Source organism: Pelobates fuscus, chromosome 13 (genome assembly GCF_036172605.1).
Source record: "Pelobates fuscus isolate aPelFus1 chromosome 13, aPelFus1.pri, whole genome shotgun sequence".
Lineage (NCBI taxonomy): Eukaryota > Metazoa > Chordata > Amphibia > Anura > Pelobatidae > Pelobates > Pelobates fuscus.
In genome coordinates this window covers 92177417-92202458 of record NC_086329.1, presented here as the reverse complement: position 1 = coordinate 92202458, position 25042 = coordinate 92177417, and the positions used below count along the sequence as shown (strand labels likewise).

Below are 25042 nucleotides of genomic sequence, written 5' to 3'. Positions count from 1 at the left end.
CTATTACCAGCCAGTCTGTGGGGGTGGGAGCATGGGGGCTATTACTAGCCAGTCTGTGGGGCTATTACTAGCCAGTCTGTGGGGCTATTACTAGCCAGTCTGTGGGGCTATTACTAGCCAGTCTGAGGGGCTATTACTAGCCAGTCTGAGGGGCTATTACTAGCCAGTCTGTGGGGCTATTACTAGCCAGTCTGAGGGGCTGGGAGCACGGGGCTATTACTAGCCAGTCTGTGGGGCTGGGGGCTATAACTAGCCAGTCTGTGGGGCTATTACTAGCCAGTCTGTGGGGGTGGGAGCATGGGGGCTATTACTAGCCAGTCTGTGGGGGTGGGAGCACGGGGCTATTACCAGCCAGTCTGTGGGGGTGGGAGCACGGGGCTATTACCAGCCAGTCTGTGGGGCTGGGAGCACAGGGCTATTACTAGCCAGTCTGTGGGGGTGGGAGCATGGGGGCTATTACTAGACAGTCTGTGGGGCTGGGAGCACGGGGCTATTACTAGGCAGTCTGTGGGGCGGGGGGCTATTACCAGCCAGTCTGTGGGGCTGGGGGCTATTACTAGCCAGTCTGTGGGGGTGGGAGCACGGGGCTATTACCAGCTAGTCTGTGGGGGTGGGAGCATGGGGGCTATTACTAGCCAGTCTGTGGGGGTGGGAGCACGGGGCTATTACCAGCCAGTCTGTGGGGGTGGGAGCATGGGGGCCATTACTAGCCAGTCTGTGGGGCTGGGGGCTATTACTAGCCAGTCTGTGGGGCTGGGGGCTATTACCAGCCAGTCTGTGGGGGTGGGAGCATGGGGGCTATTACTAGCCAGTCTGTGGGAGTGGGAGCACGGGGCTATTACCAGCCAGTCTGTGGGAGCATGGGGGCTATTACCAGCCAGTCTGTGGGTGTGGGAGCATGGGGGCTATTACTAGCCAGTCTGTGCGGCTGGGGGCTATTACCAGCCAGTCTGTGGGGCTGGGGGCTATTACCAGCCAGTCTGTGGGGCTGGGACCGTGGGAGCATGGGGGCTATTACCAGCCAGTCTGTGAGGCTATTACCAGCCAGTCTGTGAGGCTATTACCAGCCAGTCTGTGAGGCTATTACCAGCCAGTCTGTGAGGCTATTACCAGCCAGTCTGTGAGGCTATTACCAACCAGTCTGTGAGGCTATTACCAGCCAGTCTGTGAGGCTATTACCAGCCAGTCTGTGGGGCTGGGGGCTATTACCAGCCAGTCTGTGGGGCCATTACCAGCCAGTCTGTGGGGCCATTACCAGCCAGTCTGTGGGGCCATTACCAGCCAGTCTGTGGGGCCATTACCAGCCAGTCTGTGGGGCTATTACTAGACAGTCTGGGGGTGGGAGCATGGGGGCTATTACCAGCCAGTCTGTGGGGCCATTACCAGCCAGTCTGTGGGGCCATTACCAGCCAGTCTGTGGGGCCATTACCAGCCAGTCTGTGGGGCCATTACCAGCCAGTCTGTGGGGCTATTACTAGACAGTCTGGGGGTGGGAGCATGGGGGCTATTACCAGCCAGTCTGTGGGGCTATTACCAGCCAGTCTGTGGGGCTGGGGGCTATTACTAGCCAGTCTGTGGGGCTATTACTAGCCAGTCGGTGGGGCTATTACTAGCCAGTCTGTGGGGGTGGGAGCATGGGGGCTATTACCAGCCAGTCTGTGGGGCTATTACTATCCAGTCTGTGGGGCTATTACTAGCCAGTCTGTGGGGCTGGGGGCTATTACCAGCCAGTCTGTGGGGCTGGGGGCTATTACCAGCCAGTCTGTGGGGGTGGGAGCATGGGGGCTATTACCAGCCAGTCTGTGGGGCTATTACTAGCCAGTCTGTGGGGCTGGGGGCTATTACCAGCCAGTCTGTGGGGCTATTACCAGCCAGTCTGTGGGGCTGGGGGCTGTTACCAGCCAGTCTGTGGGGCTATTACTAGCCAGTCTGTGGGGCTATTACTAGCCAGTCTGTGGGGGTGGGAGCATGGGGGCTATTACTAGCCAGTCTGTGGGGCTATTACTAGCCAGTCTGTGGGGCTATTACTAGCCAGTCTGTGGGGCTGGGGGCTATTACCAGCCAGTCTGTGGGGCTGGGGGCTATTACCAGCCAGTCTGTGGGGCTGAGGGCTATTACCAGCCAGTCTGTGGGGGTGGGAGCACGGGGCTATTACCAGCCAGTCTGTGGGGGGTGGGAGCACGGGGCTATTACCAGCCAGTCTGTGGGGGTGGGGGCGGGGGCACGGGGCTATTACTAGCCTGTCTATCGGGATGGGAGTGCGGGGAAATGACTCTCCTGTATCTGGCTAAGGGAGTGCGGAGCTACTTATAGCCTGTCTCCGGGGATGGGAGTGCTGGGCTACTACTAGTCTGTCTCTGGGGATGGATGTACAAGGATATTACAAGCCTGTCTCCAGGGATGGGACTACTAGGTTATTACTAGCGTGGCTCTGGGGATGGGAGTACAGGGCTATTAGTGTGTGAGGGTATTACTGTGCAAGTAGTGTGTGTGGGTATTACTGTGCGTGTAGTGTGTGTGAGGGTATTACTGTGCGTGTAGTGTGTGTGAGGGTATTACTGTGCATGTAGTGTGTGTGCGGGTATTACTGTGCAAGTAGTGTGTGTGAGGGTATTACTGTGCGTGTAGTGTGTGTGAGGGTATTACTGTGCGTGTAGTGTGTGTGAGGGTATTACTGTGCGTGTAGTGTGTGTGAGGGTATTACTGTGCGTGTAGTGTGTGTGAGGGTATTACTGTGCGTGTAGTGTGTGTGAGGGTATTACTGTGCGTGTAGTGTGTGTGAGGGTATTACTGTGCGTGTAGTGTGAGGGTATTACTGTGCATGTAGTGTGTGTGAGGGTATTACTGTGCATGTAGTGTGTGTGAGGGTATTACTGTGCGAGTAGTGTGTGAATGTATTACTGTGCGAGTAGTGTGTGAGGGTATTACTGTGCATGTAGTGTATGAGGGTATTACTGTGCGTGTAGTGTGTGTAAGGGTATTACTGTGCGTGTAGTGTGTGTGAGGGTATTACTGTGAGTGTAGTGTGTGTGAGGGTATTACTGTGCGTGTAGTGTGTGAGGGTATTACTGTGCGTGTAGTGTGTGAGGGTATTACTGTGCGTGTAGTGTGTGAGGGTATTACTGTGCGTGTAGTGTGTGAGGGTATTACTGTGCGTGTAGTGTGTGAGGGTATTACTGTGCGTGTAGTGTGTGAGGGTATTACTGTGCGTGTAGTGTGTGAGGGTATTACTGTGCGTGTAGTGTGTGAGGGTATTACTGTGCGAGTAGTGTGTGAGGGTATTACTGTGCGTGTAGTGTGTAAAGGTATTACTGTGCATGTAGTGTGTGTGCGGGTATTACTGTGCGTGTAGTGCACCACTAGACTAGGTAAATTAATTAAACTCTATGTGTATGAGGTGCAGGAGGTTTTACTTTGCAATTTGGCCATTGTTCTTGTCTAGTAGACATTGAGTGTTCTCACATTACTGAAGGACATCCAACGGGGGGTATTACTGTTCATGTAGTGTGTATGAGGGTATTACTGTACGTGTAGTGTGTGAGGGTATTACTGTGCATGTAGTGTGTGTGCGGGTATTACTGTGCAAGTAGTGTGTGTGAGGGTAGTACTGTGCAAGTAGTGTGTGTGAGGGTATTACTGTGCAAGTAGTGCACCACTAGGCTAGGTAAATGGATTAAACTCCAAGGGCCTTTCTTCTATCTCTGACTGGATGTCCTCTCGCTTTCTGAAACTCAATCTCTCAAAAACTGAGCTCCTTGTCTTTCCTCCTCCTAATACTGATCCTCCTCTCTCGCTCTCCCTTCAAGCTTGTGGTACCAACATCAGTCCATCCTTGCAAGTGCGCTGTCTTGGCATCATACTTGACTCTGATCTCACCTTTGAGCCTCACATCCACCATGTTGCCAAATCCTGTAGATTCCATCTAAAAAACATAGCCCGCATCCGCCCCTTTTTTGCACCAGATACTACCAAGGAGCTTGTCCATGCTCTAGTAATTTCCTGCATGGATTATTGTAACCCTCTCCTGATTGGTCTTCCCAAACGCCGTACTGCACCCCTACAGTCCATAATGAACGCTGCTGCTAGACTGATTTTCCTCTCTAGTCGTTTCTCTCACATCTCACCCCTCTGTCAGTCCTTACATTGGCTTCCTGTATGCTATAGGAGTCAATTCAAGGTACTAACTCACACCTATAAAGCACTGAACAACTCTAGCTCCTCCTATATCTCCTCACAGATCCATAGGTCCCTTCTCGGTCTCTCCGCTCTGCTCGTGACCACCTCCTGTCCGTTGTCCGCACCGGTATGGCCAACTCGCGCTTGCAGGGCTTCTCGCGGGCGGCTCCCTTCCTATGGAATAGCCTGCCTACCGCCATCAGACTCTCCCCTAGTCTTGCATCTTTTAAGAAGTGCCTTAAAACCCATCTCTTTAGGAAAGCTTATGGCCTCCAAGACTAACCCCTACCTCACATACCTGTCTCTTGCAAATTCCTGTCCTAATGTGTTTTACACCCCACCTCCTATAGAATGTAAGCTCGATTGAGCAGGGTCCTCTTCAACCTATTGTTCCTGTAAGTTTATTTGTAATTGTCCTATTTATAGTTAAATCCCCCTCTAATAATATTGTAAAGCGCTACGGAATCTGTTGGCGCTATATAAATGGCAATAATAATAATAATAATGCTCTATCCTGGACACGAAAGCAGCTGCCGTGCCCATGAAAACACTGGCATTTCGTCAGCCAGGAATGGAGTGAGGATGCTGTCTAAGGCCAACATTTTATGCTTTCCTCGGGGTTGAATAAGGACATCATCCATTTCCCTAGTCTAGCAAGGTTGAGGCCCTACACATTAACTCGATTTCAGGGTGGGAGGAGGACACTGGCCTTTGCCATACAAATAACAATATAAGTAATTCCAATTAGTGGGTGGGCACCTGGGTATTCAGGTTGGCACAGAAGGGAAGCTTGCGGGCACCTGGAAACATGTGACATGATGACAGCACATGATAACTTCATCAATACTGCAAACATTACTCATTTCACACACGTTACAACACAGTGACACTACTGTTTGCAAATTCTATATCAATTAGTGAGCCAACCAAGAAAGATCTATTTTAGAATCTCAGAAACATTAACAGTTCAATGTTTGTCAGCTTGATCACAAAGGAAAAGTACATTTTCACTTAATATTTCAAAAGCACCAACTTATTCCACAGCGCAGTACAATAAACTGATATTGTGTATATTCTCAAAACCTAATAATTAACATTAAACACTGCTTATCCTACATGTGATTTTATGTATTTTACTTAAAAATATTTCAGTCTGCAAAAAGCAACTGTTGTACTAAACCTATACATGTGTTGTAACATAGTTGTTGTTGTTTTTTGTAATATTATGAATTCCTTGCTGACTGTATATCTATTATTTTCCCAATAAATTATTATTTATAATATAAATTTCCTGTAGCTCTCTTGGTGACATTGTACTGTTTAAATGGATTTCCAAGCATGGAGGTCGGCTGACGAGAGGGTTAATCTTGCTGGGCTCTGGGCAACAGATGGTTAAACCAAGCCCCGGGAGGTGCCTTTGTTACAAATTCATCATGCAGTCCGCCTAAAATTTAAAGATCCGAGCCCAATCCTAATGCTAAATAATGCTGTCTCCCTCTGGGCGCTCCAGGGTCCTCCAGTGCCGGTGGAAAGTTAATGCCAAGGGGTGTAGGGGGACAGGGGGTTTGGGTTTGGAGAGGAAACAGTCGAAGGGGGTAAAAGAGGACTTGATATAATGTATTGTACTTACCCAGAGCAGGGGGTTTAAAAGGACAAGGAGATCCTAGCTGGGGAAAAAAAAAGTACATTCCTATTGGGTTCAGCAGCTGAAGAGTTAACTCCAGGGGTGTTGAGGGGCAGATCCAGGCGCAGAGATGAGACCAGAGGGGGTAAAATACATTAAAATCCACAATCCTAGCCGACTTTCACTTTATAGGAGAGCTGGTCTGAATCAGGAAATACACAGGCGGTGAGCTGGCTGCTAGCACCCCCAGTGGCCGGCACAGGCATTATCTGTGTGACTCCAACTCTATCACACCACATAGTGGAATATTATTATACTCATCTCTTTTTTTTAATTTGGTTTATTCATTTTCTCTGATTGGTTTTCCATCAGGACAATGTCTTTCATCTCATTATTGAATTAAATACCCACATAGCTTGCAGCCCAGTGCTAGTATTACATTTAGAAAGCACCAACATATTCTGTAGCGCTGTACAATAGATAAATTCCTTTCCAGTATTTAGTGGCAATTTAGGCACAAAGGGCGATGAGGCAGCGATGTGCCTATATGTATCCAGAATGTTTCCAGGAGTACAAATGGAATTCTATACATTTATACAGCATCTGTAGAGGCAGAAGGTGTAATAGCTTTAGACAGTGGATTGCTAGGTGTTTAATCCATAATTATATGCACTATCTGTAGAGGAAGCAGATAACATACTGGTAAATCAGTCAGAGGGAGCAGAGATTGCCGGTGTACAGTTCATATCTAACTATATACATTATGCGTTGTATGATATATAGAGCGTAGCTGTAAATGTGTAACAGAGCAGACAGGAGGTGGATAGACGTGGCGTAACGTTTGTATCTAATATTATATAGATATACAATGGCTGTACAGTAAGAAGATTAAATAGAGACAGGGCAGATAGTTTAGAAGATATATTGCCAGGTCTGTATCTACATATATTATTTACTTTAATTAAAGGGTTACTGAATGCACCATGACCACTTCATTGATTTGAAGTGGTCATGGTGCCGGGAGTCTGCCTGTGTAACGTTTCGCTGTGAAACGCTGCATATATGGCGATTAACCCCTTAAGGACATATGACATGTGTGACATCTCATGATTCCCTTTTATTCCAGAAGTTTAAGGTGTTAAACCCTCGGCAGCTAAAGGTGTAACTCCACCTTCGGCAGCATCATAGAGGTGTCATTAGTCAGCCTCTAATTAGTGTACTGGATGGCTAATATTATTTCTGTGCCAAATTGGTGTCTGATGCCACGAAGCACAGCATGCTGGCGCCTGAAAGCCAATGGTAGCACGTACCCATCTCGTGCCACACCTGTTGTTCCATCAGGCTGTCCTTTTTGACTTACCTGTCTTTCCAGAAAGGGTGACGTCAACTGGATGAAGATAGCTCTAAGAACTTGTCTTTGGTGTTGGAGAGTTTTAGCGGTTTAATTATTTTATTTTTTTTATGGAGGACGGAACAGTGTTTTTGTAAAATAATTAGTTCTTTTAAAGGGGAAGAAGAGTGATCCTAATCACACCTGACTAAATATAGTTTTGTAATGGGGAAATAAATGGCACTACATAAGTCGATATGTCCTATTATTTTTATTTTTATTTTTTTTTAATAATTCTCTGTTTATTGAAATGTTATCCAGAAACTTTGGACATACCATACACAGGACCAGAATAGAGCCCCCAAACATAAAATTAACAGCGGTTACAACACAGTTTACAATCAATGGGCTGAAGGACCCTCAATTGAATTGGTATGATATGTCCAATTCAATTGTGGGTACATGGCGTGCCTAAATGCATATTTTCATTAGAAAAAGGACAAGTCAAGGAGAGATACCCCTCCATATGTTATGCTTCTTGACCCACCGTGATGGTGCCCTATTATTTTAAATGCATTATATATTGCGAATGTTATGGCGCCATTCCTTGGTTTAATGTCAAACTGTTTAGGAAAGGTTTGATATAAACCTCGGGCTCTTGTTGTTTGCCCTCGACAGCCACCATCTTGGCGTCACTTCCTTCTAGTGAAAACACAGAGCCACACAGGAGAGACTACGGAGGCGGTGAGGAGGGGGGTTGGGCCAGGAGAGCCAGTCCCTATCCCCTAACAGCCTTAACCCCTTAAGGACCGAACTTCTGTAATAAAAGGGAATCGTGACGTGTCACACACGTCATGTGTCCTTAAGGGGTTAAAGGGATTCTCCGGTGCCAGGAAAACATATTCCCTGTAGTGCCCCTCTCTCTACCACCCCCTATCCCAAGTTGCTGAAGGGGTTAAAACCCCTTCAGTGACTTAACGGAGTCCAGTGCCGATGTCCCTCAGCGCTGGTTCAGGCTCCGCCTACTCTTCTCCCCCATCGACATCAGCTGGCGGGGGAGACCTAATGCGCGGCAATGGCCGTGCACGCGCATTAGATCTCCCCATTGGAAAGCATTATTCAATGCTTTCCTATGGGGATTTTGGCGACGCTGGAGGTCCTCACATAGCGTGAGAACGTCCAGCGTCGTATAACACATTTTTCGTGTTCTAAGAACACGGAAGTCCCTCTAGTGGCTGTCTAATAGACAGCCACTAGATGAGGGCTTAACCCTGCAAGGTAATTATTGCAGTTTATGAAAACTGCAATAATTACACTTGCAGGGATAAGGGTAGTGGGAGTTGGAGACAGAGTATCCCTTTAATCCCTTTAACCACCACTCTGGACACGAGGGAAAGAACCCTTCAAGGTTAGAAATGGGAGGTTGGTTTAAAAGTGTAAATTGGGAATGTGTGTCAGTATGTCTCTCAGTGTGTGTGTGTGTGTGTGTGTGTGTCAGCATGCATGTCAGGATGTGTGTCTGTGTGTATCAGTATGTTTGTTAGTGAATATATGTGTCAGTATATTTGTGTGTGTGTGAGTATGTCTGTGTAAGTATGTCTTACACCTCTCTACTTTAGTTCCTCCACTGCATTGGGGTGAAATGCGTGCTTGCATGCCTGGGAGTGGGGGTAGGGTCAAGGTGGCCCAAGAAAATGCTTTGCCTGGGGTCCTATTAATATTATAGACGGCCCTTCAGCTACTAGAGGGACTTCTGGGTGTTTGACGACTTTTGGTCGTCCTGACACTATGCATGAGGACTTCCAGCTTCACCTGAATCCCCATAGGAAAGCATTAAATAATGCTTTCCTATGGGGAAATCCTAATGCAAACGCGATTGCTGCACATGCGATTAGATCTCCCCCACAGGCTGACGTCCGCGAGGGAGAAGCGTGGGCAGAGCCAGACCCAGTGCCAATGTCCCTCGTTTTAACCCCTTCAGCAACATGGGAGGGGGGCACTCCGGGATTCTCTAGTGCCAGGGAAATGGGTTTGTTTTCCTGGCACTGGAGAATCCCTTTAAAAACACATTACTGGGAGTATTATTACTGTGGAGCTCTGTTATACACTCAGACACATTACTGGGAGTATCATTGCTGTGGAGCTCTGTTACACACTCAGACACAATACTGGGAGTATTATTGCTGTGGAGCTCTGTTATACACTCAGACACATTACTGGGAGTATTACTGGGAAGCTTTGTTATACACTCAGACACATTAATGGGAGTATTATTGCTGTGGAGCTCTGTTATACACTCAGACACATTACTGGGAGTATTATTGCTGTGGAGCTCTGTTACACACTCAGACACAATACTGGGAGTAATATTGCTGTGGAGCTTTGTTATACACTCAGACACATTACTGGGAGTATTATTGCTCGGGAGCTCATTACTGGGAGCGTTATTGCTGTTGAGCTCTGTTATACACTTAGATACATTACTGGGAGTATTATTGCTGTGGAGCTCTGTTATACACTCAGACACATTACTGGGAGTATTATTGCTGTGGAGCTCTGTTACACACTCAGACACAATACTGGGAGTATTATTGCTGTGGAGCTCTGTTATACACTCAGACACATTACTGGGAGTATTATTGCTGTGGAGCTCTGTTATACACTCAGACACATTACTGGGAGTATTATTGCTGTGGAGCTCTGTTATACACTGTCACATTACTGGGAGTATTATTGCTGGGGAGCTCTGTTATACACTCAGACACATTACTGGGAGTATTATTGCTGTGGAGCTCTGTTATACACTCAGACACATTACTGGGAGTATTATTGCTGGGGAGCTCTGTCATACACTCAGACACATTACTCAGAGTATTATTGCTGGGGAGCTCTGTTATACACTCAGACACATTACTGGGAGTATTATTGCTGGGGAGCTCTGTCATACACTCAGACACATTACTGGGAGTATTATTGCTGTGGAGCTCTGTTATACACTCAGACACATTACTGGGAGTATTATTGCTGTGGAGCTCTGTTATACACTCAGACACATTACTGGGAGTATTATTGCTGGGGAGCTCTGTCATACACTCAGACACATTACTGGGAGTAATATTGCTGTGGAGCTTTGTTATACACTCAGACACATTACTGGGAGTATTATTGCTCGGGAGCTCATTACTGGGAGCGTTATTGCTGTTGAGCTCTGTTATACACTTAGATACATTACTGGGAGTATTATTGCTGGGGAGCTCTGTTATACACTCAGACACATTACTTGGAGAGTTATTGCTGTTGAGCTCTGTTATACACTTATATACATTACTGGGAGTATTATTGCTGGGGAGCTCTGTCATACACTCAGACACATTACTGGGAGTATTATTGCTGTGGAGCTCTGTTATACACTCAGACACATTACTGGGAGTATTATTGCTGTGGAGCTCTGTTATACACTCAGACACATTACTGGGAGTATTATTGCTGTGAAGCTTTGTTATACACTCAGACACATTACTGGGAGTATTATTGCTGGGGAGCTCATTACTGGGAGTATTATTGCTGGGGAGCTCTGTTATACACTCAGACACATTACTGGGAGTATTATTGCTGGGGAGCTCTGTTATACACTCAGACACATTACTGGGAGTATTATTGCCGTGGAACTCTGTTATACGCTTAGACACATTACTGGGTGTATTATTACTGTGGAGCTCTGTTACATACTCAGACACATTACTGGGAGTGTTACTGGGAAGCTCTATTATACACTCGGACACATTATTGGGAGTATTATTGCTGTGGAGCTCTGTTATACACTCAGACACATTAATGGGAGTGTTATTGCTGTGGAGCTCTGTTATACACTTAGATACATTACTGGGAGCATTATTGCTGTGGAGCTCTGTTATACACTCAGATACATTACTGGGAGTATTATTGCTGTGGAGCTCTGTTATACACTGAGACACATTACTGGCAGTATTATTGCTGTGGAGCTCTGTTATACACTCAGACACATTACTGGGAGTGTTATCGCTGTGGAGCTCTGTTATACTCTCAGACACATTACTGGGAGTATTATTGATGTGGAGCTCTGTTATACACTCAGATACATTACTGGGAGTATTATTGCTGTGGAGCTCTGTTATACACTCATACACATTACTGGCAGTGTTATTGCTGTGGAGCTCTGTTATACTCTCAGACACATTACTGGGAGTGTTATCGCTGTGGAGCTCTGTTATACTCTCAGACAAATTACTGGGAGTATTATTGCTGTGGAGCTCTGTTATACACTCAGACACATTACTGGGAGTATTATTGCTGTGGAGCTCTGTTATACACGCAGACACATTACTGGGAGTATTATTGCTGTGGAGCTCTGTTATACACTCAGACACATTACTGGGAGTGTTATTACTGTGGAGCTCTGTTATACACTCAGACACATTACTGGGAGTATTATTGCTGCGGAGCTCTGTTATACACTCAGACACATTACTGGGAGTATTATTGCTGTGGAGCTCTGTTATACACTCAGACACATTACTGGAAGTGTTATTGCCGTGGAGCTCTGTTATACACTCAGACACATTACTGGGAGTATTATTGCCGTGGAGCTCTGTTATACACTCAGACACATTACTGGGAGTATTATTGCTGTGGAGCTCTGTTATACACTCAGACACAATACTGGGAGTGTTATTACTGTGGAGCTCTGTTATACACTCAGACACATTACTGGGAGTATTATTGCTGCGGAGCTCTGTTATACACTCAGACACATTACTGGGAGTATTATTGCTGTGGAGCTCTGTTATACACTCAGACACATTACTGGGAGTATTATTGCTGTGGGGCTCTGTTATACACTCAGACACATTACTGGGAGTATTATTGCTGCGGAGCTCTGTTATACACTCAGACACATTACTGGGAGTATTATTGCTGTGGGGCTCTGTTATACACTGTCACATTACTGGGAGTATTATTGCTGGGGAGCTCTGTTATACACTCAGACACATTACTGGGAGTATTATTGCTGTGGAGCTCTGTTATTCACTCAGACACATTACTGGGAGTATTATTGCCGTGGAGCTCTGTTATACACTCAGACACATTACTGGGAGTATTATTGCCGTGGAGCTCTGTTATACACTCAGACACATTACTGGGAGTATTATTGCTGTGGAGCTCTGTTACACACTCAGACACTCCAACAATATGGAAACTATAGAAAAGAGGGACAGAGCGATTTATGCTCAAAATATGGACTGCCCCTCCTAAATGGGGACACCAAGGGGGTATGCATGCTGTGTAGGCTGCCTTCTGGGCTATACAGAGCATACTAATGAAACCAGGTGGCTGTTTGATTAACTTTTGGGCCTGATTATCCACCTGAGTTCTGGGAGTGGAGATCCTACCATTCTAGATAGAAAGACTGAGATTGTGCTTTGATCTTCAGCCTTTAAAAGGTCAGTACCATCTAAATCTACTAGGAGCCTATCAATCCATTTTTTTTTTACATAGCTGCTCCAGTAAAATAAAACCCCAAATAGCTACATTTAGAATTTTTCTCTGTGAACTATTTCCCCCTTGATCTTCAGACACCCTAATTTTACTAGGTTTTATATATTGGGGTGCTACAGACAGAACACTGCCCTTTCCTGATAGATACAGTGGGAGTTGTGTGCCCTTAGGGGCACCTACTGGAACCTGTTAGGGATACATTTTAGATAAATGCATAGTTCAGTTTTTGTCATCAGGTTCATCCCTCAAAATAATCAAATAATTACACTTATAAAATAATTCGAAAAACATGGTAACCTAACCAGCGTAGTGGTCCTATCTGTCAGGGCCACTTGTACAATGTGCAGAATATTTTAATATGATATTGCTGTATACAATGTTTCCATAAGCTGCCATTTTAATTGTGATAAAGTTGCACGTGGCTGTCTTGCTCTTAATTTGGCAATTTATTGCATTTTTAAAAATATTAACTATGAAATGGTGTCAGTAATCAACAATATTCGGATATAACAGATGTCGGTTGACTACAATTAGATTTTTAAATAATAAATATAATTCCCATTTTTTTTCCAAGCCAATTTGTCCCATTCGCTACAAGGAATGGCTAATGGGGATTCTGACATTTTTATGTTTGTGGCAAATTATTTTTCAGTAATTTGACAGGATTATTTAATAAAGTGTTAATTGCCAGGCAATTTCAAATTTAGGCCAAAGTATCCAAATTAGAAATAAAGTAGTAATAGGGCACTACATATTAAAAAGTGGCACTGCTTGCTGTATGACAATATGACAATACCTTTCCTCTGGCACTGCTTGCCCTGTGACCTATTCCACTGGCACTGCTTGCCCTGTGTGCATCTCTTAATCCTGGCATAGCATGTCCTGTAAACAGCGTTTTCCCGTGGCACTGCAGGAACTATGACCATCACTTTCCCCTGGCACTGCTTGCCCTGTGACCAGCCTTTTCCCCTGGCACTGCATGCCTTGTGTGCATCTCTTAATTCTGGCACAGCATGCCCTGTGACCAGCCTTTTTCCCTGGCACAGCAGGAACTATGACCATCACTTTCTACTGGCACTGCTTGCCATGTGACCAACCTTTTCCCCTGGCACTGTATGCTTTATAACTGCCCATTCCCCTGGCACTGCATGCCTTGTGCGCATCTCTTAATCCTGGCACTGCATTCCCTGTGACCAGGCTTTTCCCCTGGCACAGCAGGAACTATGACCATTACTTTCCCCTGTGGCATCCTCTCTTCTGGCACTGCTTGCCCTGTGACATCCTCTCTTCTGGCACTGCGTGCCCTGTGACCAGCCTTTTCCCCTGGCACTGCATTGCCATGTATGTAATCTCCGTATCCCCTAGCACTGTATTTGTTGCAACTACCTGTGCCTGGCACTGTAACCATTATACCCGGCACTGTAACCATTATACCCGGCACTGTAACCATTATACCTGGCGCTGTAACCATCATACCCGGCACTGTAATCATCATACCCGGCACTGTAACCATCATACCCGGCGCTGTAACCATCATACCTGGCACTGTAACCATCATACCTGGCGCTGTAACCATCATACCTGGTGCTGTAGCCATTATACCTGGCGCTGTAACCATCATACCTGGCGCTGTAGCCATTATACCTGGCGCTGTAGCCATTATACCTGGCGCTGTAGCCATTATACCTGGCACTATAGCCATTATACCTGGCACTATAGCCATTATACCTATCCTTTCTCTGCTCAGTGTATCCCCTCTCCCTTGCACTGCACAAATAACACAATTTCTACATTTTCCTTTCGAGTTTGCTTTTTGCAGACAGTCCCTAACCTCAGTCAACAATAAGTCCCCTGGCTCCTCCCCAGCATCACCATGGAAACGACTGTCTGGGGGTGTGGCAAAGCATTGTGGGAGTTGGGCAGTAGAGAGCAGGGGGGGTTGTGGCTGTATCTCTCCTGTATTCATGGTCTGTGGGATATGAGAGGCCCAATAGTCAGATATATGTTAATATTGACTCTATGGCAATCCACTCTGACATTGCCATTTATATAATGTACGTTTAATTAGAGATTCTTGAAAAATATGTGTATTGCCACATGGCATGATATAAACAAAACCCACCATAATAAAAATAAAAAGGCCATGCACCCTACAAACCCACAGATGCATGGAGGTAGTCGTACAGAGTGTATATGTAAAACGTTGTTATATATATATATATATATATATATATATATATATATATATATATATATATATAGAACTCCCAGTCAGTGACTGCACATCCACAACACACCCCGAATGCTAAGCAATATGTGTGAATGCGTCATTTTTTCAGAACTTGTCACATTTCTATAGGTTCCCAAAATAGCCACATGGGGGAGTTGGTTGTGTGTGTGTATAATCACGATTTCCTTCTAACTCGGATATCTTGACTTGAAGGGACTTTCAAGCACTTGGAGTACAAATTTGTATTCCTAATGCTTTCGTTTTTCTGTTCGTAGTTGGATAGGTGCTCCTCTCTCTCTCCTGTGTGTGCCATAAAAATGAATCGGATACATTATTTACTTTACCTTTTTCCAGTGCCTTGTCCCCCTCAGCACTGCTTACCTCTCTGCCTACCACTACGCCATGGCCACCTCAATTTTTGACACAACCCAGTGCAGCCTCGTAGGGGAGCATTGGTGACCCAATGTGCATGCGCGATGAGTGCACACATCCAAGCTTCCCCATAGGAAAACACTGGGTTAATGGCTGTGGGTGGACACACAAAAAAACAGTGTTTTATTAAAATACTGTTTTGATTTGCTATAAACAAAGCAGAAAATGAAAGGGTAGACACAATTTGTGGAAAGAGAAGAGTAATCTTACATAGAGCCCTGGTGCTCATTCAACAAACCTGCACCAATGTTTACACTCAGGAATACAGTTTATATTAGCAATGTGTGATGCTGTTACTGCTGGCAGTATTAGATATTCAATTATTTGAGTAAACAAAACGTTATAGTAATAGTGATGGTATTTGAACCATTGTAGCAAATTTTAAAACTCACTGTGGACATACAGCTCTTTATCAGATGATTTTGGTGCAAGGCCTCCCATTATACCAGTAGACAGTAAGCTTCTTAGAACATTATACCACTAGATTATAAACTCCTCAGGACAGGGTCACCCACTATACTCCTAGACTGTAATTCCTTCAGGCGACGTTTCTCACAGTGTCGTAACAATCTACAGCATGATTGTTCACTGATGAATGTGTAGGTCAAGAAAACTAGGCAGTCGTTTGAATAAGAATAATTTTATTGAATGAAAAATATATGCCAACAGCACGATTTTTAGTATAATACACGGCCTTTGGGTTATTCTTAACCCTTCTGAATTGACACAAAGTTTGCCGTTTGACCTCTGCTCGAAGGCTTATAACAAAATATAACGCCCAACTACAAAAACAAAAAAATAATATATGTATATATAAATAAAAAATACAATTCTCATTTATTGTAAGCATCTGACATTTTCTTTTAAAAATTCGTACAATAAAAAATATATTTTAACTTATTCAACTATAAATACAATCAAAACGCAATCATTCCCTAGACCGATAAAGGCCAAACTTTGCCACCCCACGCACTTTGTTTTTAGCCATGGAGCATCATGGAAAATGTAGTTCGCAAACATCTGTCGGAGCCAAGATTAGTCATTACTGCCTTTTAGCAGATATAATTAGTAACTGTTTAAAATGGGATTGTGCTGTTCCATCTGCATGTTTGTGTATAGCTCTTGGAATTCCAGTAAAATAGGACAGTTGGTCAATTAATCACTGAGCTCCCAGCTTTGGCTGCTGAACTGGGTATCCTAGCAGATGACAAGACGTTTTAATGTATTTTCAGTCAATGATCAAGACCTCACAGTAGAGTTTGCGTTGAAAGGGTCTACCTTATCACACATATACAAGAAATTCTCTAAATTCATTTGCATTCTAAGACATGCTCCAGGGTAGCAATTGCTGAGAATTAACAAAGGCTTAAAAGTACGTTTTACCAGTAAACATTGGAACATTGGTAATAGTAAGTATATACCAGCTTCAAAATTGAAGGTATATTTTGCAGCTTAACTTGCACACTTGGGCTGAGGCTTTCAGTCCATGGTAAGGTAAGGCCACAGAAACAAAATGGAGGATGGTTGTGGTGGTGGTGGTGGATATCCAGAGTTTTAATTTTAAAAGCTTTCAAAAATAGATTGTTTAGAAGAAGAGATCTGAATTTTATTAGAATTTCTTCTTTGTGGTATTTTTATTTGTCTGTAGTCTGCTGTTTTTTTATGTAAACATTCAATAGAATTTCCTGGTTGATTTTTTAGAACTTCTCTTTTATATGGATGTGTGAAGCAGATGTAAATTTATAAAACGAGAGAGCCTCAGAACAAAAAAACAATGTTGTACTCCACTATAAAACAGGATCTGACCTATTTTGGGGAGTGAAGGCATTGATTTTTTTATATGACGGGGCAATGGATCCTGTCTAAAACATATTAATGACATCACACACTTACTTTCCAGGATGTAAAACCGTCAGCGCTCTGAATTAGTTATGTCTGCACCTTTTTCTCTGGGTCTCCATGAATGGTTTTCCCACGAAAATGTAATTTCAAAATGCTGTGCGTTATTTGAGCAATGCTATAATGGCTACGCTTTAAAAAAAAACCACGTCATCGGTACATGAGTGTTTATAAATCACGCCCTTTTTAAAGGATTAAAAGGTGCGTTTTTGGAAGTCGTTACTATAAAAAATTGGGATTTTAGCAAAGAGTCTATTTTTCCATTGCGTTAATCTTTTGTATATTTTCATCAATTACTGCTTTGGCCTTTCTGTCTAGATTTATCTGTGTCTCTCCCATTACCTGGCTCTTTAATTACTTCCTTTCAGTGTGTGTGTCTGTCTATCAATTCCTGTCTGTAAAATCAGAGAGATTACAGGGAGCTGGCTGGGGAGCTCAATGTGCAAAATTGCAAATGGCGGTTTCTCATGGCTGGAAAAATAATCTGTTGTGCTGTCACCAAAACGCAGTGCCCTATCAAGAACGTATTGCCTTGCTGCGTGGGAAATACTACATAATACTACTGTGCTTTCCATGAGCTAACAGACTATTTACACAGGAGAAGCACTCGATACAGAATTGGCTAAATACACAGATGTGGGGCTATATTATTAACCCAAATTGGTAAAAATTAAAATCTGAATAAATATACTGCATATATTCACTAATCAGAGCAGCAGGGAACTAGTGCTGATAAGTCTTATTTCTTTGATAAATTTGGTAGTAAAAAATACAAAACTATTAAAATCGCTCGTGGTATTGTCACATTCCCTGGAACACAGTGAAGACATAACAATTATATTGCTTTTTGTCACAGAATGATGACATCACTGAGGCCTACGTTTAGTCTCCAGGTGCGTTCTAAAATAACATAAAATAGAAATTCTATTTTTAGCTAGTGATCTGGAAGTTGCATTAAAATTCTTATTTTATTATTCAGCTACGGTTACATATTTCACACTAAACACTAAACTTTAATAGTTTTGTAAACTATACAAAACTATTAAAATCGCTCGTGGTATTGTCACATTCCCTGGGACACAGTGAAGACATAACAATTATATTGCTTTTTGTCACAGAATGATGACATCACTGAGGCCTACGTTTAGTCTCCAGGTGCGTTCTAAAATAACATAAAATAGAAATTCTATTTTTAGCTAGTGATCTGGAAGTTGCATTAAAATTCTTATTTTATTATTCAGCTACGGTTACATATTTCACACTCCCTGTTAATGTAAAACGCATTTTTGGCATTTTGACAGCACCTGCAACAATGCACTTTAAACTTCATGTTTAGACAAATTCAGTTTGATTTAACTCAACATTCCACTTAGTTAATAAATATAATATTACCGAATAAGCGAAATAATGCCTGTGTTTGACTGGCAATGGAGACAGTAGTTTCTCAGTCTATTGGCCATGAAAGGTGTAAGTAATGGGATTCTGTCCTATTTTAGGGCTTATTCGGATAGGGTAACGTGTTTCTCTCCTTTTTTTTTTTTAATGACTTTTTTTTTCCACACATTTAAATTGGCACCAAATGCAGCATTTGTTTAGTACTGGGCATATCTCCCATTAATACAGCTTTCAGTTTTAGGCACATGTCCCATTTTATATCCTTGGCCACCAACTCAATTTAGTAAACAACATCACTTTGCATCTTCAGTATCCAATGCAATGTAAGATGGACATCTTCATCCATTAAGCCCTGTTAAGCAGAAACGAAAGCATTTGAAAAGCCTTTCAACAGGTTACATACAATAGATTGCAAAATCAGTAAGTTACAAGAGTGAATTTTACACATAGCCGTATTCTAGGAGAGATCTTACCAGGGATCTATAAAGTACTATCACTGCCTCTCTATATCCTCCTGGAGATCTGCTCTACAGAACTGAACACAATACTCTAGGTGAGATCTTACCAGGGATCTATAAAGTGCTATCACTGCCTCTCTATATCCTCCTGGAGATCTGCTCTTTAGAACTGAACACAATACTCTAGGTGAGATCTTACCAGGGATCTATAAAGTACTATCACTACCTCTCTATATCCTCCTGGAGATCTGCTCTATAGAACTGAACACAATACTCTAGGTGAGATCTTACCAGGGATCTATAAAGTACTATCACTACCTCTCTATATCCTCCTGGAGATCTGCTCTATAGAACTGAACACAATACTCTAGGTGAGATCTTACCAGGGATCTATAAAGTACTATCACTACCTCTCTGTATCCTCCTGGAGATCTGCTCTATAGAACTGAACACCATACTCTAGGTGAGATCTTACCAGGGATCTATAAAGTACTATCACTACCTCTCTATAACCTCCTGGAGATCTGCTCTATAGAACTGAACACAATACTCTAGGTGAGATCTTACCAGGGATCTATAAAGTACTATCCCTACCTCTCTATATCCTCCTGGAGATCTGCTCTATAGAACTGAACACAATACTCTAGGTGAGATCTTACCAGGGATCTATAAAGTACTATCACTACCTCTCTCTATCCTCCTGGAGATCTGCTCTATAGAACCGAACACAATACTCTAGGTGAGATCTTACCGGGGATATATAAAGTACTATCACTACCTCTCTATATCCTCCTGGAGATCTGCTCTTTAGAACTGAACACAATACTCTAGGTGAGATCTTATGAGGGATCTATAAAGTACTATCACTACCTCTCTATATCCTCCTGGAGATCTGCTCTATAGAACTGAACACAATACTCTAGGTGAGATCTTACCGGGGATCTATAAAGTACTATCACTACCTCTCTATATCCACCTGGAGATCTGCTCTATAGAACTGAACACAATACTCTAGGTGAGATCTTACCAGGGATCTATAAAGTACTATCACTACCTCTCTATATCCTCCTGGAGATCTGCTCTATAGAACTGAACACAATACTCTAGGTGAGATCTTACCGGGGATCTATAAAGTACTATCACTGCCTCTCTATATCCTCCTGGAGATCTGCTCTATAGTACTGAACACAATACTCTAGGTGAGATCTTACGAGGGATCTATAAAGTACTATCACTACCTCTCTATATCCACCTGGAGATCTGCTCTATAGAACTGAACACAATACTCTAGGTGAGATCTTACCAGGGATCTATAAAGTACTATCACTACCTCTCTATATCCTCCTGGAGATCTGCTCTATAGAACTGAACACAATACTCTAGGTGAGATCTTACCAGGGATCTATAAAGTACCATCACTACCTCTCTATATCCTCCTGGAGATCTGCTCTATAGAACTGAACACAATACTCTAGGTGAGATCTTACCAGGGATCTATAAAGTACTATCACTACCTCTCTATATCCTCCTGGAGATCTGCTCTATAGAACTGAACACAATACTCTAGGTGAGATCTTACCAGGGATCTATAAAGTACTATCACTACCTCTCTATATCCTCCTGGAGATCTGCTCTATAGAACTGAACACAATACTCTAGGTGAGATCTTACCGGGTATCTATAAAGTACTATCACTGCCTCTCTATATCCTCCTGGAGATCTGCTCTATAGAACTGAACACCATACTCTAGCTAAGACCTTACTAGTGATCTAATTTGTTTATTTTTTTGCTAGTATTTATAGCTATAAGTGATTTTTTCCCCCACATCCTTAAAGGAACACTATGGGGTCAGGAATACAAATGTGTATTCCTGACCCTATAGTGTTAAAAAAACAGTAGTGGGTCCCTTCTTAAAAAAAAAGTTAAAACTCGCCTTTATTCTAGCGCCTCACAACTCCGCTGGCTCGACTCCACCTCCTTGGCTGAGATAATCAGAATTGATCATCTCAGCCAATCCATCACACAGCGTTGAACCAAACAGCATCTCCCCATAGAGATGCATATCTACGAGGAACGTTCAGCGCCTCCATGCAGGGGGTGGAGACGCTGAACATCAGTGCTGCAGGAATCACCTTTAATGGTAGTCTGAGTGACTGCCACTATAGGTGTTTCTAGGCAGTAATGTAAACACTATATTTTATCTGAAAGTACAGGCGACACCAGGACACATGCATAAAGCTGTAGTTGTTCTGGTGCCTATGGTGTCCCTTTTAAGTTAAACAATGAATTGTAGTGAACTTCTGGGAAATATAGTCAAGCTGAGACTGCAGCTGGCTTATAGATTTTTTTTCCCCAATTTGTTAGTTTTTGCCTAAATTCTAGTTCATGTTTCAATTCATTACAGTTATATGTAACCTGAATGTGCTCCAATGGATTCTGGTCTGTAATCCCATTTATGAGGGCTACGTTTATTAATCTGTATCTTTCTCCGCTTTTTCATCCTGCAGATCTGGTATCTAACCGGATGAATACCCGTTTCAGTCACTCGTATAGATGCCCTTACCTGAGCAGCGTTGAGCAGGTGAGTTCTGTAAATAGAAACAATCTCCTGGTGTCGTTTGTTTGTCTCCTGCAAAAGACAATACGAGTTATAGACTAAACGTGGTAGTCTAGCTAAGGCTAGTCTAAAGAAAATCTGACGTATGGTTATTGTAGGGTGAACCAGTTCTCTTCTACTCTAACTGTGGCCGGGAATCAAGGGAAATGTAGTGATCAAGGTATTTCATCACGTTCTATGTGACTGCATGTGCTGGCATATTCCCTGCATCTCCTTCAATTGCATCTAGTTTATATACACTGCCATGAGGCCAGGCAGGCTCAGCCCATGACAGACTGCCATACAACCAGCTATTGGAACTCAAAGAAAACATAGCAGATACATCTGTACACCTAGATCATGACAAAGTACGCTCTGTTCAAGATAAGGTCGTTAAAGCATTTAAACAGGTAATATCCCGTGAGTTTACATGGTGAGGAGAGAAGGGAGAATATAGACAGGCAGAATGAAAAACAGAGAAATAATGATATAGAAAGTACAAAGCCATGAATCCAAACACCTTGGAAGAGAGTGGTACCACTGGTATGGATTGGTAGACTTGAACATGAAACGGGCATCGTGTGGCAAACCAAGCACAGAATGGGTGCCGCTAGGACACCCCTAGAACAAGATTACAAGATAGATTGTTTTGTTTTACTTGTAGTAGTGATGTTGTTTTTATTTTTCTTCCCTATTTATTGTGGAGAGGGACTGATGAGTATCCTTATTCTAAGAGTGAGCAGCAGTTCTCTGCTTGCCCTTTCCCACAGTACGGTTTAGTTGATTTTTTTTTTTTTTTTGTGCTGGGTATCAGCTGACTTCAGTTAAAGGGAAACTATAGTGCCTGGAAAACAAAGTTGTGTTCCCGGCACTATCACTTCCTATGATGCTCCCAACCCTCCCCGTGGTGCAGGGTCAAAAACCCTTCTGTCACTTAAATCAGTCCAGCGCCGATGTCCCCTCGGCGCTGGCTCGGACTTCGCCACTGCTCCTCCCCCGCCAACATCACCCAGCATGGGAGACCTAAGCCTCTATGAAGGGCCATGATAGATGCATATATGTTTTAGAATTCAAAACATCATATATCATAGTCCATAGTCGTCTAAAGTCTCTGGTATTTGGGCAAACACACAAAGATAAAACCACTTGTTAAAGAGTGATTTACAAATTTAGGTTGGCTATTTTAACCTAAAATTAACAATTCCTGTGTCCATTTTCCATCATTTTTGGTTTAATAAATAAACAATTTTGTATTATTGTATTATTCAATGCTTTCCTATGGGATTTCGGGTGATGCTGGATGTCCTCATGCATGGTGTGACGACGTCCAGTGTCAGTTAGGCAACCAAAAGTCGCCTAACCACCTTGAAGTCCCTCTAGTGGCAGTTTGGTTGACAGCCACTAGAGGTGGAGTTAACCCTGGATAGTAATCATTGCAGTTTATCAATAACCGCAATAATTACTATTGCAGCGTTATGGGACCTGGAACACTGCACCCAGACCACTTCAATGCACTAAAGTTGTCTGGGTGCCTATAGTTTCCCTTTAATGCAGTTCCTTCCAAAACAGGGCTTATTACATTTACATAGTTACATTTTGGGAGGTACTGTGCTACCCTTTGGTGTGTTCCTATAATGTGCTCGACATGTGAAGCTGACTCTGTGCTCAATATATTAACATGCGTTCCAACAGCTTTTACTCTACGACTAATTAAAGGATTACTCCAATCACAATTACTACAGCCCGCTGTAGTGGTCTCGATGCCACGTGTACCCTGGTCCCATTTCCTGGCAATGAGGCAAAACTTCCTAACTTGCAAAGGGGCAGATATTCACCATGTGTCATTTATTAAAATATATATTTACTGACGGTTCTAACTAAAAGCCAATTTACCACTACTGGCAAACTGTGGCTCATGATCACGGGTGTTGTAGTTCAGTGACCGTTGGCCACCCTGGGTCCTAGTCATTACCTCGAGTTCGGCATTCAGATTGTCATATTTCCCGTGCAGCTCACTGACTTCCTTTGCCAGTGAATCCAGTTCCTTCAACGATTCCTCCATCTTTATTTTAAAATAAATAAAAATGAATAAAACTTGGTTAAATAAACAATTCTGCACCGTATGCCATTCAGGTCTGTATTTGTTTACTCTTTACAGGATTCGTGATATTCCGCACCATTTGCACGATTCCTACAACTCTACGTCAGCTTTTCCTTCATTAACCAAGTTTAAATTTCCGTTCAATAAAGTATTTCTAAAGGAGTAACTGTATACAAACTCATTGGGTTAATATTATTTCTATTAATATCTATATTCTATTTACAGACTGTTTTTTATATTTTTGATTCCAAGCATTTAAAACAAAGATAAAATAAAGTTGTTAGACGTGGGCATCGTGCATTGCTAATGACTGCCTAAAAAAAGTCGACCAGTTGCCCAAGTAGGAAAATGAGCACATTTTAACAAATCTTTTATCCAGCTAATATTGCTAGCTCTTCTAGTATAACTTTGGCATACTTCCCAACAGTTTTGAATTTAGCGGGAATGTCCCGATAACAAGGTCCTGTCTCGATCACAATATGTTCCAGGTTAACTGTCTCCAGTGGGTGCAATGTTCTACGGGCACTAGGACCGACTACTTTAGCAGTTGTCTGTGCCAGATCTACCCTGAGTGGGGCTGGCAAGGGAGTCTGTTAGTAAGGCTGCCCTGCATTTCTGTTGTCTATCGATACAAGACTGCCCATTTTGGGTGTCTTCAGTGATGCACGTGTCGTCACGTCAAGCCCATTTAGTCTTGCCCACCTGGTATGTTCGGAGTTCCTAACTCCCAATGTTGGGAGGTATGTGTTGGTGTGTATGCCTTTGCTTGACTATAAAAATGATATATAAAAGGAAAGGGAGAAGGATTTAACAATTATATATTTTTTTCTTTAAAAAAATTGCATTCCATTCACACACCCTTGTAGAGCACTTCCTGCATTGATGAGCCACAGCCTGTAGTGGTACATACTGTGGTGAAATGCATTTGCAGATTTGCTGAGAATTAACAATAGAATTGTTGCTATGAAGGGCCATGATAGATGCATATATGTTTTAGAATTCAAAACATTATATATCATAGCAGGGCCGGATTAACATAGGGGCTGATGGAGCTGCAGCTCCAGGCCCATGGAATATGCCCATTTAAAAAAAAAAAATACACTTTTTTTTTTCTTTTAAAACACTACTCTTAGGTTTGCCACCTGACTGGTATTTTAAGGCACAGCCAGTATTAGAGTCTGCCTGGCCGTGATGGTATTGCAGTAATACCGGCAATACAAATGCAAATATTTTTCTCTGTATAAACGGAGATTTCTTTGCAATAC

At 43.1% G+C, this 25042-nt stretch overlaps 3 protein-coding genes across 3 annotated transcripts in view; all 3 read right to left on the bottom strand.

Annotated features, from left to right (window-relative positions):
* Window positions 1-6044, bottom strand: part of PIAS3 (protein inhibitor of activated STAT 3) — a 32877-nt gene extending 26833 nt beyond the window's left edge. Inside the window, exon 1 of the mRNA XM_063440420.1 lies at window positions 5807-6044. The gene's annotated coding sequence lies outside the window, so the exon portion shown is untranslated. The remainder of the gene's footprint in view (window positions 1-5806) is intronic.
* ARHGEF2 (Rho/Rac guanine nucleotide exchange factor 2) overlaps window positions 1-25042 on the bottom strand; it is a 602646-nt gene that overhangs the window by 204275 nt on the left and 373329 nt on the right. The gene's annotated exons all lie outside the window — the stretch shown is intronic.
* The window catches only part of ANKRD35 (ankyrin repeat domain 35), a 41247-nt gene continuing 34461 nt past the window's right edge, over window positions 18257-25042 (bottom strand). The window contains exons 12-14 of the mRNA XM_063440044.1: window positions 23649-23738; window positions 21644-21709; window positions 18257-18973 (exon numbers count right to left, since the gene is read on the bottom strand). Of these exons, the coding sequence (XP_063296114.1) occupies window positions 18902-18973; window positions 21644-21709; window positions 23649-23738 (228 nt within the window). The 3' untranslated portion in view covers window positions 18257-18901. The remainder of the gene's footprint in view (window positions 18974-21643; window positions 21710-23648; window positions 23739-25042) is intronic.